The sequence below is a fragment of the Apodemus sylvaticus genome, chromosome 1 (genome assembly GCF_947179515.1).
Source record: "Apodemus sylvaticus chromosome 1, mApoSyl1.1, whole genome shotgun sequence".
Classification (NCBI taxonomy): Eukaryota; Metazoa; Chordata; class Mammalia; order Rodentia; family Muridae; genus Apodemus; species Apodemus sylvaticus.
In genome coordinates, this window is record NC_067472.1 from 79402241 (window position 1) to 79421889 (window position 19649).

General features: G+C 47.4%; 1 protein-coding gene across 1 annotated transcript; it reads left to right on the forward strand.

Moving 5' to 3' along the window:
- The first annotated feature begins 1810 nt into the window (after positions 1-1810).
- On the forward strand, positions 1811-14573 carry Nfatc2ip (nuclear factor of activated T cells 2 interacting protein). The gene is made up of 8 exons (XM_052199531.1): positions 1811-2286; positions 2966-3038; positions 6087-6207; positions 6751-6831; positions 6923-7112; positions 10682-10826; positions 10924-11033; positions 12782-14573. Exons 1-8 carry the CDS (start codon positions 1915-1917, stop codon positions 12938-12940), a joined length of 1251 nt encoding a protein of 416 aa, XP_052055491.1. The 5' UTR covers positions 1811-1914; the 3' UTR covers positions 12941-14573.
- The last annotated feature ends 5076 nt before the right edge of the window (positions 14574-19649 follow it).

Consider the following 19649-nt stretch of genomic DNA (forward strand, 5'->3'; position numbering starts at 1 on the left):
CATGACCAAAACCATCCTGCTTGATGGTGGTGCATTGGGGTGGGGGTGGGGCTGAGCTAGCTCAAATAGAATAAAGACCCTGTTGTGAGTTGCATCAGATGGCTCCTGTTTTTTGGGAACAATAGCATTTCCCTGGCACAACAGAGCTCTATAGTCAGACTCTTGTCAAAATAAAAAGGAGAAGAGAGGGAGAAGGGATGGAGAGATGGTGAGATGGTTCAGCGGGTAAGAACACTGGCTGCTCTTCCAGTGGTCTTGAGTTCAATTCCCAGCAATCACATGGTGGCTCACAACCGTCTGTGATGGGATCTGACACCCTCTTCTATCATACATGCATACATGCAAATAGAACACTCATTTACATAAAATAAATAAGTTTTTTTTAAGGGGGAAGGAGGACTTGGGTCACAGCTGAGAGGGCATTTCTCAGCTTGACTGGGTCTGGAGTCAAATGCAAGCCTCTGGGAGCTGTGAGGGATCTTTTGGATCAGATTATTTGAAGTGGGCAGAGCAGCCCAAATAAAAGGACGTGAGAGAAGGAAGCCCTGTGTTGTGTCTGTTGCAAACACTCTGCTGGCAAGCTCAGCCACTCTGTTCCTGCTGCATTGCTGCCGTGATATCATAGCCCTTACCCAGACTTCTGAGGTCCACTGAGGACAACCAGCAGCTCTCTGGCCCCCTTCAGGCCTTGGGCGCCAGACTGGGACAGCTGAGGCATCCAGCTTCACAGACCAAGCAGCAACTGTTGGGTTACCCAGACAGTACTGACATTTTTCCAGTTGATTTTCTACAAGCACGAGTGAATGCCAACAGGGTATTGACCAGCAGACAAGCAATAGACCAGCAGTAGACCTCTCAGAATTCAGACCTGAGTTTTGAAGTTGTACTGTTTCCCAAACTGGCTAAGTGTGCACAGCATGTTGTGATGGCAGGGACCCTTGAGGCGCCACTCCCAGTCAGTCTACAATCACGAGCATGAACCCGGATGCTCTGCAGTACACTGTGTAGATAAGCTGTAGGGTAGGCAGGTTATATGTAGTAAATGCAAGGCCTTTATCAAGAGTAATCCTGAAAACCACGAAGCATTCATATTTCAATGGTCAGAAAAGAGGAGCCCGAAGGAACACTCTTTTCTTTGCCAACAAGAAGTAAACCTCTTATTTTAATTTGTAATCGTCGTAAAATGTGTTTCTGAGAGCGGGCAGACATGGCACACGTCTTTAATCCCAGCATTTGGGAAGCAGAAGCAGGCAGATTTCTGAGTTCAAGGCCTGCCTGGTCTACAAAGTGAGTTCCAGGGCAGCCAGGGTTATATAGAGAAACCCGGTCTTGAAAAACCAAAAAAATAAAAAAGTGTTTCTGAGTTGTGCTGTGCTATATGCTGTGTTGAGATTGTGTTTGTAGAGTATTTCCGAGGTCACATGCATGAAAGTGTTGAGTGTGGAATGGAACTGCTGCTACACAGAGGTTGAGGTCACAGAAGGAATCCATAGCCCAAGATCTTCAGCTTATAACGTTCGTCAGACCAGGCTTTTCCTGCGGCTTCCGAGAATGAGGACTACAATTCCCAGGATGCGCCAGTCTTTCACCAACCAGGAAAATGGATTTCTCCAAATGGGCGGGTCCTGGGGAAGGCTGGGTCAGAGGAAATTTAGCCAATGGGTGAGCTGTACAGAATAGAAACCTTTTTTTGATTGTACCAAAGGTATTGGAATCTTTGGCGCCTTTGTTTTAGTGGAGGGTAGGTGATAGACAGGTAAATTGACCAATGATAAGGTGGACAGGCGGATCGAGAGCGTGTGGGCGGGAAGAGGTGATGACCGGCAGGCTGTTCGTCCAATGAAGGGTACAGACGCTGATGTGGGGGGGCCCGTGACTGTGTAGGGGCCGGTGTTTGTGGAAGCTGTGTGGGAGATGGCGGAACCTTTGAGGAGACGTGGTCCGAGGTCCCGCGGTGGCCGCGGCGGCCGCGGCGGCCGAGGCGCTCGGAGAGCCCGAGTCGCCCGTGGCAGGTGTCCTCGCGCCCCGCAGTCTCCGACTAGGCTCATTCCAGACACCGTGTTTGTGGTCAGTGACAGCGACGAAGAGGTCTTAGAAGTCGTCGCGGACCCAACAGAGATGCCGGTCGCCCGCCTGCCCGCGCCGGCCGCACCTGAGCAGGACAGCGACAGTAACAGTGAAGGGGCAGCCGAGGGGCCTGCAGGAGCCCCGCGTATGGTCCGACGGCGGCGGCGGCGGCTGCTGGATCCCGGAGAGGCGCCGGTGGTTCCTGTGTACTCCGGGAAGGTGCAGCAAGGTCCCCAAGGAGGGTTGTTGAGGGAGTGCTAAGAGTGGCGTGGTGGCTTTGGCTTGGGGCTCTGTGTGTGTGTGTGTGTGTGTGTGTGTGTGTGTGTGTGTGAGAGAGAGAGAGAGAGAGAGAGAGAGAGTTGGATACCTGTAGATTGGGGATACGAGGGGTTTCGGTAATGTTAGATGTATGGAATTATCTGGGATTGTATCTTCGGGCAGAGGGAGGCTGAGGAAGATTGAAGGAGGTTGAGGGAGGTTGAGGGACTAGGTACCAGAGAAGATCTGGAAGGACCGGGGACTGTTATTTGGGGCATGCTGGATTTTGAGGCTGGAGGAAGTCGGAGAGTTGAATATTTATTGGGGGATGGGATGGGATGGGAGGGTCTTTGGGGATTTAGAAAGGACTGGGTGTTTCCGGGAACACAGGATCCTTAGATATTTGGGTGAGCCGTATGACTGGGGCTAGCAAAGCAGTTTAGAAGGAGAAACTAAGCTTGCCTGCACCCTCAGAGCCTTCGGGAAATGGGGTGGGAGGAGGGTACTGGATCGTGAGGAAGCTGGCCTCCTAGATGCCCTTCAGAGATTGGAGTCCTTAGAGAGGACAGGTGCCATCCCTGTCTTGGGTAGAGTTGGCAGGGTGTGAGACCCACCTTCTCTCCCCCTTTTGTCTTCATAGGTGCAGAGCAGCCTCAACCTCATTCCAGAGAATTCATCCCTCTTGCAGCTTTGCTCTTCAGAGCCTGAAGATGGTAAGGGCGGGCTTGTCAGGAGTATCCTGCACTGGCTTCTCTGAGACTAGGTTCCTAGAGTTTACATCCTTGCAGCCAGTGATGTCCTCCCCGCCTCCCCCTCTCTGCTTCTCTATGCTTCAGTGGTATCTAGGGTCTGGAGAATGGTGGTCAGGTGCTATCCAGTCGATACACATTTTTGATTCTAAGTGACATTGGGAAAGTGGACTCCTGTGACTGAGCTAGGGGAAGTTATGGTCCAGAAAGGATCTGACTCATTAATCAGAAGTCCCAGGAACCTGTTTAGCAGCCATGCCCACCCCTTCCCCGCTCCAAGTCCTAAGGGGCATAAGGATATGTTAGTTTACAGTTTTGAGGTACCTCCCCTTGCCATTCTGATCTGTGTTATCATAGTAGGGGTGAAGGGGAGACTGTGACATCTTGTTACACCAGCACTCCCACAGTGTTCCATTCCTTGGGAACACTCTGGAGCCAGAAGACTGTTGTTTGACTTTTATCAGGATTGCCCATTCTTTATTCTTCTCTACTGATAAGGTTTTGCAAATCCTTTAATAAGGCCAGTGACTAAGAGTCAAGGCCAATGGGGGGGGGGGGTTGATACAGTCTGCAAAGACCTAGAACCAAGACTTCTTTCTGTCAGGTGAGGGAGTGTGGTAGGCTGGTTAAGAACAGGCTCAGGGGTCACGTGGCCTGTGTTTGAATCCTTCATAACTGTGTGACTTTGGGCAAGTTTGCCTCATGAGTAGGATGGGATAATAGTGGACCTATCTTAACGATTTTTTGGTGAGAACTAAGAGGATTTTATGTCTATTTTATTTGCCATTACATGGTTAGGATAGCACCTGGAATGTAGAAGTGTGATATGACATAAAAGATATCTGTGTCCTTGATGTCCCATCATGTAGGGTATTCAGGAAGGCTTTTAAAATTGTAGACTTGGAGTTGGGGAGATGGCTCAATGGGTAAAAGCACTTGCCACATAGCTTGATACCTAACAACCACATAAAAAGCCGGACGGGGTGGTACACACCTGTAATGATGCCACTCGTACTGGGTACAGAAGACTGCTGGATGCTTACATACCCAGTGACAAAAATACCAGGGGAGACACTGACTCAGAAACAGGGTAAAAGGAGAGAGCGTTGTCCTCTGACCCTACATGTATGCTATGGCATGAACAGTCCCCCTCCCCAGTAATAAACCTTGGTTCTTGTTTTTCAAAACAGGATTTCTCTGTGTAGCCCTGGCTGTCCTAGAACTCACTCTGTAGACCAGGCTGGCCTAGAACTCAGAAATCCACCTGCCTCTGCCTCCCAAGTGCTGGGATTACAGGTGTGCACCACCATTGCCCGGCTTCCAGTAAATAATTTTTTTGTTTTTTGTTTTTTGTTTTTTTGGATTTGGTTTTTGGAGATAGGGTTTCTCTGTATAGCTCTGGCTGTCCTGGAACTCACTCTATAGACCAGGCTGGCCTCAAACTCAGAAATCCGCCTGTCTCTGCCTCCCAGAGTGCTGGGATTACAGGCGTGCGCCACCACCTCCCGTCCAGTAAATAAATCTTAAAGAAAGAAAAAAAAAGCTCTCACCCCTACAGTAGCTACCATATTTAATTAGGACAGTGTTTCTTAACCTCAGCATCACTGACAATTTAGACTGGAAAATTCTTTGTTGTAGGCTGACCTCTAGTCATTAGCTGTCAGTAGCACTCTCTAAAGCATGCTCACACTAGGCAGCAGACAGGAACTGAAGTTTGAGTGAGTGTTGTAACGAAAAATCATAAATAGGGCCGGGGAGATGGCTCTGTTTGTAAAAGAGCCTCCTGAGCAAGCCTGAAACCTCACTCAGTCCCAAGGATCCACAGTGGAAGGAAAGAGCCACCTCCTCAGCGTTGCTCTCTGATCTCTACATGCTGCATTCATCTCTCACAGACACGTGGCTTAAAAACAAAAGCATAGTCAATAAGAAAAAAATTAAAAAGCACTCCTCGTACACTTGTCTAATATTGGAAAGTACTACATAGGGGCTGAGATGATGGCCCAATAAAATGCTTACTGTGCAAGCCTAAGGACCTGCGTTTGAACCTCAGAACTCAGGTTGAACAAGCTAAGCATGATGGCAACACTGTAAACCCAGCACTGGAGAGCTGGAGACAGGTGGATCCCTAGGGCTCGTTGGCCAGCCAGCCTGGCCTAGTCAGATGCATGGTGCCTGAGGAAGGACGCTTAAGGTTGACTTCTGGTCTTCACATGTACACAGACACACTCAGACATGCACTTACACATGTGTACATACACAGTCAAACTGCTATGTGTGCCTCCTAGCTTTCAGCATCCCCCTCCTTTTGTTAGTGGGGATTGTTGTAATCAGAAGAGAGATAGGAGTAAGAAGATGTTCTGTGCATGTGGGGGGGAAGTGGGTGCCTCAGCCGGCCCATGCTGGGGCATCCTTTCCCCATGAGGGACCAGACACAAGGTATAGTAGAGAATAGTTTATTTAGGGCATGGGGAGGGGAGTTAAGGTGTAGTAGAGGAAGAGAAAGGCAGAGAGAAGGAGTAGAGAAGTAGAAGTAGAGGCCGGCTGTGACCATGTGGGGGAAGGGGAAAGAGATGAGCCCAAGAGGGCCAAAGAGAACAAGAGGATAAGAGAGAGAGGAGGGGCAAGCAGCTCCTTTTATAGTGGTCCAGACCTACTTGGCTGTTGCCAGGTAACTGTGGGGAGGGGCATTCTTCCCTGTTGCCAGGTAACTGTAGGGTAGAGCTTAGGCAGAATCCTAACAGGGATTGAACTCAAGTTTTCAGGGCCCCTGGATATTAGACATGTGCTCTATCACTGAACTGCACCGCCACCTCTTAGAACAAAACTCAAAAGAACAAAAGCTCCAGAGTGTCTGGTCCACACTGGCCTCTGACTCAGCCTCTCCGGTACCAAGGCTTGCATGTGCCATAACTCCTGGCTGCCTCTGCCCCTCCCTAAAGCCTTTGACTTGTTTCTTCTTGGCCTCCCGACCATCTTTTAGCTAACCCTCTCCTCTCTCTTCTTTGCTCCTAGAGGCAGATCTGACAGATTCTGTCAGTCCTCCCTCTGAGGATGCCCTGCCTCCAGGTTCTCCCTGGAAAAAGAAGCTGAGGAAGAAGCATGAGAAAGAAGAAAAGAAAATGGAAGAGTTTCCGTGAGTGAGGCTAGGACATTAAGGCCCTAGGAACAGGAGGGACACTGGGAAGGTAGACTGAGGAGACAAGACTGGCTTCCAGAAGGAGAAGGGAAGATGAGGGTCAGGTGTAGAGGGAAGTGGCTTGTCCTGGAGGGTGACACAGGACCTTCTAGACCATCCTTAGCAATGGTGCTGGAAATGTGGGGTGCGACTCAGACTCTACCAGCTGCCCCTGCCCACTCGGCTTCGTGTTCCTTATCTGTAAAATGGGGCTAATCATACTACTTGGGAATTGTTGAGTAGCTGAATATTAAGTTAGCACCTGGTATCTGTTGCATAATTGACATTTTCCTAAAGTGAGGTGTTTCTATTCCTCATTCTTGGATCATGTTATATAAAAACAATGTCTCTTACTACACATATCTTCTAGTGAAGTGCTGCTGCTGGAAGGGTTTCCTCTACATTCTCCACTCAGTGAGTGTTCTCGCCGTCGCTGCCCATGAAGGGAGCATGTGCTGGAATCTCTTTTACTGCCATCCTGCCCTTCTCTTCTTTCTGTAGGGACCGGGACATCTCTCCTTTACCCCGACCTTCATCAAGGAACAAAAGCAGAAAGCACACTGAGGCGCTCCAGAAATTAAGGTGCTGGGGCTGGGAACTTTGGCTATGGCGGAGAAGGGCAGTTTGAGAGGATCTTCCACCTCAGTTGTCCCAATGTCGTGTCCATACCCAGGGAAGTGAACAAGCGTCTCCAGGATCTCCGGTCCTGCTTGAGTCCCAGGCAGCAGCCGAAGCCGGTCCTCCAGAGCGCAGACGACGACGAGGTGGTCCTGGTCGAAGGGCCTGTCTTGCCACAGAGCTCTCGACTCTTCACACTCAAGATCCGCTGCCGGGCTGACCTGGTCAGATTGCCTGTCAGGACAGTGAGTACTTGGAACCGCTGCGGGCAGGAGCAGAATCTTCCCTGGAGAGACAGATATTGAAATGGTGGTATACTAGCAGGAAGGACCCATTTTCCTTCCCATCATTCTCTCTGGGGCACCCACCTCCCTTTCATCTCTCCATGACTGGCACTTAGTGTTCCGTTTCTCTATATTTTTCTCATTCTTATCTTTTTTTGGCAAAATTTACCCATTTTTCAAGGCTTCTTAGGCATACCATCTTCAGGCCAGGTATAATGGTTAGCACATATCTGTAATCTCAGCACATGGAAGGTGAGGGCGTGAGGATCTAGAATTCAAAACCAGCATGAACTAGAGAGCTATTTGAAAAAACAAACACATACACAAAAATGCATGGTATCTTTATGAATGTCTTAGTTACAGTTTTAGTGCTGTGAAGAGACCATGACCAAGACAACTCTTATAAAAGAAAAAATTTAACTGGGGCTGGGTTACATTTTCAGAAGTTCAGTCTATTATCATCATGGCAGGAAGCATGGCAGATGTGGTAACCTGTTTATACTAACCTATGTTTTGCCTTGTGGCTTGTTACCTCCTGAGTACTGGCACCTGCTTCATTTGCATCTGGCTGGTGAATCTCCCTCTAACTCTTTCCCAGAGTTCTATTTCTGCTGGATGTCTTGCCTATCCTCTCCTAATTTCCTGTGGGCCATTCAGTTCTTTATTAAACCAATATTGAGGTGTTGGAGGGAGTGTTTACAAGATAGGATATAGCCAGTGAATAACACTACCAAGTCTGATCTGCAGTCAACTCTACCAGCCAGAAATCAGCATTTGAATAGTACAAAGACATGATGCACAATATTTTAAAATATTTATTCATTTTACAACCCACTATCTGCCCTTCCTCTTCTCCCAGTACCCCCTAACATAAGTCCTCCTTCCATTCCTCTTAGAAGGGGAAAACCCCCTTTATGTGTCAACATCCCATCCCCCACCCCACATATCAAGTTGCTGCAGGACTAGGCACATCCTTTCCTACTGAGGCCAGACAAGGCTGTCCATTTAGGGGTGCAGGATCCAGAGGTAGGCAACAGTCTCAGGGACAGCCCCTTCCCCAGTTGTTTGGGGGACCTGCATGAAAACCAAGCTACGTCTGCTCATATGTAGCTCATCTGCTAAATAGGTGCCGGGGGACTAGGTCCCACAGGCGCTCCTCACGCTTTGGTGGGTGATTCAGTCTCTGGGAGCCCCCAAGAGTCCAGGTTAGTTGACTCTGTTGGTTTCCTGTGGAGTCCCTGTCCTCTTCAGGTCCCTCAGTCTTTCTCCCAACTCTTCCACAAGACTCCTGGAGCTCCATCTAATGTTTGGGTGTGAGTCGCTCCATTGGCTGTTGGGTGGAGCCTCTCAGAAGACAGGTATGTTAGGTTCCTGTCTGCAAGCATAGCAGAGTATCGATAGTGTTGGGGATTGGTTCTTGCCCATGGGATGGGTCTCAGTTTGGGGGCAGTCATTGGTTGGCCATTCCCTTAAACTTAGCTTTGTATCCCTGCATGTCTTATAGGCAAGACATGTTTTGGGTCTAAGGCTTTGTGTGTGTGTGTGTGTGTGTGTGTGTGTGTGTGTGTGTGTGTGTGAGGGGGGGGGGTGTGCTGCTGTCTTAATCCTTCCGTTGGGAGTCCTGCCTGGCTACCGGAAGTGGCTGCTTCAGGATCTGTATCCCCCACTGCTAGGAATCTCAGCTAGAGTCACCTCTTGCCCCCTTAGATCCTCTGGAGGCTGTCTTCATCTCAGATCTCTGGCACGTCCTCGAGATTGCCTCCGTGCCCCAGCTGATCTCCCTTGTCCCCTGCTGGTGTGACCCATGTTACTCCCCTCCCATCCCCTTTTCCACCCAGTGTGTATAGTAATATTACCTCAACATATAGTTAAGTTAACAACCAAGAATAGCTATCACAATCCATCTCTTATCAATTTGACACATAATCATATCTCCTTATGTTCAAATAAAAACAATAACCAGGTATTAATGACTAACATGATATGACTATCCCTCTTACAACAACAAACATATAAACAATAAGCTTATATGTGTGTGATTTTGCTGAGAGGTCACTATTCCCTTAAGTCCATTTAATATCCTTTTTTAAAAAAAAATTTATTTATTATATGTTATGTAAGTACTGTAGCTGTCTTCAGACATTCCAAAAGAGAGCGTCAGATCTTGTTTATGAATGGTTGTGAGCCACCATGTATGTGGTTGTTGGGATTTGAACTCAGGACCTTTGGAAGAGCAATCAGTGCATTGAACGCTGAGCCATCTCTCCAGCCCCTCCATTTAATATCCTTAAACATGGGATTTAGCTCTATTCCATTTCCCGGTGCCCCTTTAATCCTTGAACCACACATTTTGGGTTTTTTGTTTGTTTGTTTGTTTGTTTTTGAGACAGGGTTTCTCTGTATAGCCCTGGCTGTCCTGGAACTCAACTCTGTAGACCAGGCTGGCCTCGAACTCAGAAATCTGCCTGCCTCTGCCTCCCAAGTGCTGGGATTAAAGGAGCGGAGAGATCTATGTCTTAATCTGAAGGCAGCCAGGAAGAGATTATATTCCATGCTGGGCAGAGACTGAGCATAGGAGACCTCTTAGCCTACCTACACAGTGATGCACTAACTCCAACAAGGCCACACCTCCTCTGTAGAGCCACACCTCCTAATAGTGCCATTCCCTGTGGCCAAATGTGGAGTTTTTTTTTTTTTTTTCTTTATGTGAGTATATTTCATTGTCTTCAGACACACCAGAGCTTTTTTTTTTCCTTAAGATTTATTTTTTAATTATATCTAGGTGTTAACAGGTGGCACTGGTATATGCCTTTAATCCCAGCGCAGAGGCAAGTATATCTCTGAGTTTGAGGCCAGCCTGGTCTACAGAATGAGTTCCAGGACAGCCAGGGCTACACGGAGAAACACTGTCTCAAGGAAAAAAAAAATGGTAGCAGTGTCTGGAGTGTGTATGAGGCTGTGCCTCCTATTCCGTTTTTTTACCTTCTAATCCACAAATTCATGGTTGCCCTTACTATTTATTTGGTGGGTGTGTACACTGTCTTTATGGATATGCTCCTGTGAGTGTGCCTGAGTGCATGGGGGTGGGGTGCAGGAGTGTGTGCATGCTTGTAGAAGCCAGAGGATGGTATCTGGTATCAGTTGGTTTTGTTGAGATGGGCTCTTCCTCAGCCTGGAGCTCTTTGGTCCAGCGCTCTATCTCCACCTCTTCAGCACAGGGGTTTCAGATGCTACCTGTCACTCCTAGCTTTCCTTCCACATAGTGCTGAAGGCCCAAGGTCAGATCTTCTTGCTTATATACCAGGTAGCTTTAACTGAACTCTCTCCTTAGCCCCAGCTATTTAATTACTCTGTGCTACTTGCCGGGACCACTGCCTGCCAGGTAAATATGAAGAATCTCACAAGTAGCCCAGGCCAGAAACTTGTGTTTGGGGTGGTGGCTCAGGGGCGGGGTGTGGAGTCTCAAGATTCCTTTTTCTTTCTTTCTTTTCTTTTCTTTTCTTTTCTTTTTTTTTTTTTTGATGTTCTAGTCGGAACCCCTTCAGAATGTAGTGGATCACATGGCCAGTCATCTTGGGGTGTCTCCAAACAGGATTCTTTTGCTCTTTGGAGAGACAGAACTGTCCCCTACTGCCACCCCTAGGACCCTAAAGCTTGGAGTGGCTGACATCATTGGTGAGTAGAAAGCAAGGAAGAGGGGCCTTGCAGAAACTTGGCAGGACCTGCTTCCAGAACTCCTACTTTACTGTTACCTCAATCCTGCTCTCCACAGATTGTGTGGTGCTAGCAAGCTCTTCAGAGACCACAGAGACGTCCCAAGAGCTCCGGCTCCGGGTGCAGGGGAAGGAGAAACACCAGATGTTGGAGATCTCACTATCTCCTGTGAGTAGAAGTGCTGCCCATGCCCCTCCTCTCTCCTTAGCCAGTCTCCTGTCAGTTGGTCAGTTGCCAAGTAATGGACTTCTAACCCTGACTTGCTGCAAATGCCCCTGCTAACTGGGTGCCTACACAGTCTAGGCCATGGAGAGGATGTTCTGTATGAGTTAGTTAGTCTCTGTTGCTATGATACAGCACCATGACCAAGGCAACTGACCGAAGGAAGGGATTGTTTTGGGCTATGGTTCCAGAGGTTAGAGTCCATGATGACTGAGTTGAGGCAGGCTGCAAAGCTGCTGAAACAGCCACTGCGAGCATCCCAGGAGACATCTAAAGGACTTGTTTTGTTTTACTTATTCACTTTATATCCCGCTCACCGCCCTGCTCCCAGTCACCCCCTCTCAGAATCCTTCCCTCCATCCCCCTCCCCTTCTCTGAGAGAGTGGGGGCCCCCTGGATATCCCTCCACCCTGGCACCTCAAGTCTCTGCGAGGCTTGGTGCTTCCTCCCACTGAGGCCAGATAAGGCCGCCCAGCTAGAAGAGCATATCCCACTGTCGGGCAGCAGCTTTGGAGACAGCCCTGCTCCAGTTGTTGGGTCCCACATGAAGACCAAGTTGCATGCCTTGTGTGCGGGGAGGCCTAGGCCCAGCCCGTGTATGCTCTTTGGTTGGTGGTTTAGTCTCTGAGAGCCCCAAGGGTCCAGTTTAGTTGGCTCTGTTGGTTTTCAAGTGGAGTTCCTATCTCCTTCCGGGATTTTCTTTTAATTAATTAATTAATTAATTAATTTTTAATATAGGATGCCTCTACCACAACTTGTGGGCTTGGAATTACAGAAATTGATTCTTATAGTTCTTTAGACTCAAACTCCACATTGAATCTTCTTTCCTTCTTTGTAGCTTTGGTGGCATTTAAAGTTTCTTGGTGTATTCCTAGTGTCCCTCTGTTTTCTCTTGTGAAGACCTAAATAAATCATAATGGCTTAGCCTTCTGAATAAGGTGTGACCACATCTTACCTTGATTATGACTGCAGAGGCCCTAAATCCATTAAGGCCCCATTGACATGCACATGACAGGCTGTCTTTGGGACACACGGGTCAACCCAGAACACTCTTCTCAGTCACACAGAGCAAGTTACTTTAGAATCTGTGTTCACCTGTCCATGCTTCTGTTTCAAAGGGGTGTGACTGAGGCTTAGAGAATCTGTTTATCCCATATCCTGTATCCTGGAGTCATGTCCTCCGTGGTTGCCACTAGAGTTCCTGAGGCCCCTGTGACTAGTTCCCAGAGAGGAGCCTGCTTCCCTCCAGTTTTCCCAATCCCATGCTGCGCCCTTATCTTCCTTATGTCATGGCTTCTTCTGTTTTGTTTATTTTCAGATATGGCCTCTTTATGTAGCCTAGGGTGGCCTGGGACTTACTTTGTAGCCCAGGCTGGTCTAAAGCTCACTGTGTAGCCCAGGTTAGCTTGAGACTCACTGGATAGCCCAAGCTGGTCTAAAATTCTGATCTTTCTGCCTCCACCCTGCAAGTACTTTCATTTCAGGCATGTGTTACATGTTTGGCTAAAAGTTAACTTCCGCTTTGGTGTTAGGGAATAAACTTACTAGAACATTGGACTTGAAAGTGTGTGTGTCTCTGTGTGTGTGTGTGTGTGCGTGCGTGCTGCTCCTGGCTAATGTCCCATGTTCTGTCTGTCCCTGTAGGTTCTCCCAGCCTCCTTTTCACACTTTTGCATGTGTTTGTGTCTATGCAGGACGCTCCTCTCAAGGTCCTCATGTCACACTATGAGGAAGCCATGGGACTCTCTGAACACAAGCTCTCCTTCTTCTTTGATGGGACAAAACTTTCAGGCAAGGAGCTGCCGTCTGATCTGGGCCTGGAATCTGGAGATCTCATCGAAGTCTGGGGCTGAAGCTCCCTCACCATGTTTCGATACAAAGCCAAGACATGGGAACAATAGCTCCCACTTTTATTATGATTTTTTTTTTTTTTTTTTTTTTTACCCATAAGGGCTAACAGAAACTGAATTAGAACTCGTTTACTTATTTATTTCCGGTGCTGGGGATTGAACCCCGGACTGTGCACATGCTAAGGATATAAGAAATTGAGGCAAAACCAAGGCATTACCTTTGGCCTGCCTCTAGTAGACTGTGGTCAGGCAGGTGGCTATTTGGTAGTTGTGTGGCTGTGTGTGTTTGTGCTGTATTTGGCAGCCCGTGGGGCACAGAGAAGGGATCTTGGCTTCCCTGCTGTTTCACGTTCACTAGTGCCCTTTACTTCATTGATATCTGCTCTGTGAAGCTGCCTCTATTGAGTGCGTTGAACTAAATGAGCATTGCTTTGGGTGTCCAGGCCTTGGGTTTGTGCCACAGTTGGGGGCAACAGTGACTTTCACTCTGTTTTGGGGCTGAGAATGTAGTTTGAGGTACATTTCCTGGTGGGGACACTTGGTTGCAGAAAGATAAATAGGTGACATGTATGCTGAGACTGAGGGCTAGGTAGAGAAGGGTGTCATTTTAAAAGCTATGATTGTTGTGTCCTCAGCCCTGGGTATCCATTCTTCCGGGCCTAGCCGGTGTCTGGTACACTTCCTGGAGTAGACACCTAGCCACAGTCAAGCTCATGCAGCTGTTGTGTGTGCGGTCTCTCTAGTTCTTGGTCTTCCTCCCTCACGCTCTCTCTCCTGTTAGTACCTACTTAGGATATTTGTACCTTCCAATATGAATGTCCTTATAAGAAAAAGTTCTGAATGCATGTGGTTTTACTATATATACATGGAGTTGTGCAATAGACAGTCTGTCTTCAGTCAGAACAATCTAGCTGTGTTAGCGCCTTGTAGATCCATTGTTGCTCTGATCCTCTGTGGGTGCCACATAGTGGCATTATTTGATTTTACTCACACTTTGCCTTAAGGGGGTATGCCCAAGTCTCTAGCTCTTTGGAACCATAGTCCAGGCCACAGCAAACATCTTTAATGTGTCCCCTCTGGGCCTGGGTTATACAGGTTCATTTCTCTGGTTTCTCCAGAGTTTTCTTTAGAATGTGGGCTGGCCTTTCTAGGGGCTTCTCTTTCCTTATCTTTACCAGCTTTTGGAGCTTTTGAAATGTTGGCATTCAGTGTGTATAAAGCACCACATGGCTTAGTGTTCCTTCATCTGATGGCCACTTCTTCTGCATGGCCACCTTCTGGTTTTTCTTTGTCAGCTGCTGTTTTCTTAGGAGGCGGCCTCCTTGTGTGTGTATTTCTTTTCCTTGAGGAGTTGCTTGTGTTCTGGGCAGTTGCAAAAACCCTCAGAATAGCACTTTGTGTCTCCAGGGGATTTCACCAAACAGACATTCTTAATTTTAATGTAGACAGTTGGCTTTCGTTAGGAAGTTCTGTTGTTTTTAAGGGAAAATACAAAAGAGCTTCCAGAGTGAGAGGGGCTTTAGTAGAGAATCTCAGGATTGATACTTTTGTATTTCTAAGCTAGTTTAAGAAACTTTGATTTTCTTCTGTTAGCTCCATCATAGTTTTTGTCCTTTTGGTGGTTTTTTTTTTTTTTCTCTCTCATATTGAAACCACCAAATGAGACTAGAGTTCTAACTGGTCTACCCTGGTGTAGGTAGACTGTTCTGAGCCCTCAACCCTGGTTTTCACTGGTTGCTGCTGTGCTCTGCTGGTTGCTGACTATTGTGTGCTACTTATAAACCATCTGAAATGCACCTTTGTGTGGGAGAACAAGTTTTATTTTATTTTTAATTATAACGAGCCAGTTTTCTAAGCTTTGTCTACTAAAAAAAAAAATTATAGTCTGATTTTCACAAAAGTATGTCTTTTTTTGTGTGTGTAAGAATATATGCCATTCCTTTGACTTTTATAACATTTAAAAAATCCATGATACAGTATGGCTTCCAGGGTTTTCAATTCTTTGTATGCCCGTTAATGAGTCTGAACACAATAATATGTATCTGTCCAATCTCACTGAATAAAGGGAGATGCCTTTAAGAACACTTGCTGGTTTCTGTCTTTGTGACTCTCTTGTGATCCCTGTTGACATTCTTTTGTTTTGGTTTGGTTTTTGGTTTTTTGAGACAGGGTTTCTCTGTGTAGCCCAGGCTGTCCTGGAACTCTGTATACCAGGTTGGCCTTGAACTCAGAAATCTGCCTGCCTCTGCCTCCCAAATTCTGGGATTAAAGGCGTGCGCCACCACTGTCCGGCTCCCTGTTGACATTCTTGTGACAGAGACCATTAGTTATTCCCACGTACCCATTCTTCCTTGTCCTCAGTTAACAAATTCACAGCTTTTAACCCACAGAATGAAGACACTGTGGACAGTCCTGAGAGCCGGAGAAGCTGCCGTGGACTTAACCATGAATCGACATTATTAGGGAAGCTTGACCATGAGATTACCTTGCCTATAATCTCAGCACTTGGGAGGCAGTAAGTTGGTGAATTTGAGTCCCGACCTAATTTTTTTGTATATGGGAAAATATTTGTGCCAGAACTCTTACAGACTCTTCTTCATCACTGTTTTCCTGAAAGACATGGTATAAGTGTCCGGCGGTGGTGGTGCACGCTTTAATCCCAGCACTTGAGAGGCAGAGGCAGGCAGATTTCTGAGTTCAAGGCCAGCCTGGTCTACAGAGTGAGTTCCAGGAGAGCCAGGGCTACACAGGGAAACCCTGTCTCGAAAAAGACAAGACAAAACAAGACATGGTATAACTGTTAATATAGCACTCATACCACCTCAGGTATCAAAAGGATTCCAGCTAGGTTTAACTCAGTCTACTGGGGTGGAAGTTGTAAGGGCTGCCCTCCAGGGACATCTGTAGAGACCGTCTACATGCCTGCTTGTTCCTGGCAAGTGGAGTTAGAGTGTTCTAAGGACACAGAGACTTTCAGTACTGGAACTCAATGGGAACACTTGAGCCTGCGGCTTGGTCTCTGAGCCATACCTTAGGAGTCCCACAATGCTCAGATAACTGTCACTTAGAGAAGCACAAAAGATATGTTTATTGCAAACAGAAAACTAGTGGTTCCTATTGGGCAATGGACCAGTTTCCCCAGATGTCTAGTTGCAGGAGTGGAAGGCGGCATGAATTGCACCTAACCTCTAGACCTGGTGGTGCAGGCTTATAATCCTGGTTACTCAGTAGGCTGAGGCAGGGTGTTAGAAAGCTCAAGGCCTGCCTGGGCTAGAGTGAGTTCAAGGCCAGTTTGGCCAGTGCACTGAAACCCAGTCTCAAAAATAAAACACTGAAGGCCTAGCTCAGCAGTAGTGTGCTTTCCAGGCTTTAGGGTCAATCCCCAGCTTGTTGACTTCTGTACGATTGCTCAACTGTGTGACTAGACCTTTGACTCCTTAGCTAGAAGGTCTCGTTCCCTCTAGTTTTCCCTTGTATTTAACAAATACTATTCTTTTGAAACTTTAATGAATATTTACTCAGTGTCTCAGGTCAAGGGTGGCATTTTCTATGATCTCATCCCCCGGAGCCCCACTGTGAAGCAGAAGTATTACAGAGAAACTAAAGCTTAATGAGATGAACCTGCCACAGTTGCCCACTGCAGAGCCAGATTTAGATACAAGTGGACCTCACCTGAGACTCAGGATTCGTGAGATTGGCACACTTGAGTGTGTATATAGTGTCCTGGGATCCTGGTAAAACACTGGAGAGATGGCTCAGTGGCAAAGAGTAATTGCTGCAGAGGACCAGAGCTCCGCTCTCAGCACCCACATGAGGCAGCTCACGTCTGCCTGAAACTCAACCCTGGGGATTCAGTGCCCCTTTCTGGCTTCTCCAGGCATTTGTACACACGTGGCATAAACTCACACAGTTATAACACAATCATTTTTTAAAAACTTAAGGGCTAGCTGTGCTGGTACACACCTTTAATCCTGGCGCTCAGAAGGCAGAGGCAGAGGAATCTCTGTGAGTTCAAGGCAAGCCTGTTATATACCAAATCCAGGCCAGCCAGAGTGACAGTGAGACAACCATCTCCACTACAACAAAAAAGAAAGAGGGTAAGAAGCTGGAGAGATTACTCAGAGGTTCAGAGCACTCACTGCTCTTGCAGAGGACCCAGTTCAGTTCCCAGCACCCACATGGTGGCTCACAACTACCTGTTAACTTCAGTTCCAAGGGATCTCACATCACCTTCAGACTTCTGGGGGCACCAGGCATATACATACATGTAGACAAAACACATAAATCATATGTGTGCACATGTGTGTGTCCATTGGATCATGCGATTGCAAAAGTGAGGATCTTATCAGAAGCTCTGAGGAGGAGCCTGGGATGCTTATCTCTGTTGAGCATACTTGGTAGTGGTTTTTCTGTGTAACCCAGGCTATCCTCTAACTCAAGGTCTTTCTGCCTCAGCCTCCCAGGCGCTGGGTTTGTAGACATGCCACCACAATCTCTCATCTCTCCAACCCTGATACTTTCTAACTCCGAAGTTAGTTCTTCCTGAAAGCTTCTGCAGAGCTAGTAGCACCATTTTCATGTCCCACTTTAGCATGAAGCGAGGCTCTAGCTGCCTTTACTTCTATTTGATTGTCTCTTGCTTTCCCATCCGTTTGTAAGTTCTGGGCAAACACTGTCGTCGTCGTCTTCTTCTTCTTCTCCTCCTCCTCCTCCTCCTCCTCCTCCTCCTCCTCTTCTTCTTCTTTTCTTTTTCAGAGATATGGGTATGCTCAACAGAGATAGGGTTTCTCTGTGTAGCCCTGGCTGTCCTGGAACTCAATCTGTAGACCAGGCTAGCCTTGAACTCAGAAATCCGCCTGCCTCTGCCTCCCAGGTGCTGGGATTAAAGGTGTGCACCACCACTGCCTGGCTGTCTTATTCTTTTCAAGGATGCCTAGACCCACGCTCATGATTTCCTATAGTCATTGCCTCCCAAGTTTACTGAAGGAATAAGTTTCATGTCTCAGAGAACCCCACTGTCACCCATCTTAGTTAATGAGCTAGACACAATGTGTCACCTCTGTCCCCTTTTGGTGCTGAGGGGGAAAACCAGGTTGAGCAGGTGCTCTGCCACTGAGCTATGTTCCAACCAGGCTTCATACTTTGTTTTGTGATGCTTGGGATGGGACCCGGAGTCTCAGTGACGAAAGTGCTTCACCACCGCCACCCATTCCTAGCCCTGCAACCTTCACCCTTGATACTTGCTTCATCTTCTTTTATCTACACCCCCAACCAAACCCCACACCTCTTGATGAGGTTTTACTGTAGCCCAGTAGCTTCTAACTTAAGTTTGCCCTCAGACCGGGGCCTTTCTGCTCCACTCCATCCCATGCCCTGCCGCGTCCAGTAAAAGCAGTACTTTCAAAGAAGTGCAGTAATGTGTATTCAGATTGTAAGTATATTAAGGGAAACAAGCAACTTAGGGGTGGCGACGCACACCTTTAGTCCCAGCATTCTGAGGCAGAAGCAGGCAGATCTCCCGTGCACACCTTTTTTCTTAAAGAATTATTTATTTAGTGGGCAGTGGTGGTGCACGCCTGTAACCCCAGCACTTGGGAGGCAGAGGCAGGTGAATTTCTGAGTTCGAGGCCAGCCTGGTCTACAGAGTGAGTTCCAGGACAGCCAGGACTACACAGAGAAACCCCCATCTGGGAAAAACCAAAAAAAAAAAAAAAAAAAAGAAAGAAAGGAAAAAAGAATTATTTATTTATTTTATGTATATGAGTATACTATAACTATCCTCAAACATATCAGAAGAGGGCATTAGATCCCATTACAGATGGTTGTGAGCCGCCATGTGGTTGCTGGGAATTGAACTTAGGACCGCTGGAAGAATAGTCAGTGTCCTTAACCACTGAACCACTGAGCCATCTCTCCAGCCCTGAGGGATCTTTAATTTTAATTTTTTTTTTTTTTGAGACTGGTCTTAGGTACCCAGAGCTCATGTTACCTTAACTATTGCTACATATCAAGGACTACTTTGAACTTCCAATCCTCCTCCTCCCTCCTTCTGCCATGGGAACGTGAACCCAGGGTTTCAGGAGTGCTAGGTAAATATGCTACCAACTGAACTACATTCCCAGTTCTGGAAGTGGGATCATAAAGCAGTATTTTCATGGAATTATAGTATTTTGTATTGTATGTATACTAAGGAAAACTAGCAACCGTGGGGGGGGGGCACCAGCAAACACCTTTAATCCCAGTCTACGTAGCCCGGCATAGGTGGCCACGCCTTTAATCCTAGCACTTGCAAGGCAGGCAGATTTCTGTTTGTTTTTGTCCCCCCCCCCCCCCCCCCCCCCCGTTTCTCTGTGTAGCCTTGGCTGTCCTAAAGGCGTGCGCCAATAAAATAAAAATGAAAATGAAAAACAAGCAAAAAAAAAAAGAGCCTCCTTCCTGCGGGTGGTGAGATAAAAGGTTAAAGTCACCACCACGCCTAGTGGGATTTGTTTTGTTTTGTCTTTCAAGACTAAAGGTATTAAAGGTTTGTGCCACCAGCCCTTTGGGGGGGATTGGGGGTGGGGTTGTTTTAAGATAAGGTTCCTCTGTAGCCCTGGTCATCAAGGAACTCGGTCTGTAGACCAGGCTGGCCTTGACCTCAGAGACTGCGGCCTTTGCCTTTTTAGTGCTGGGGTTAGAGGCATATGCCACCGCCAGCCTGGGTTTTGGTGAG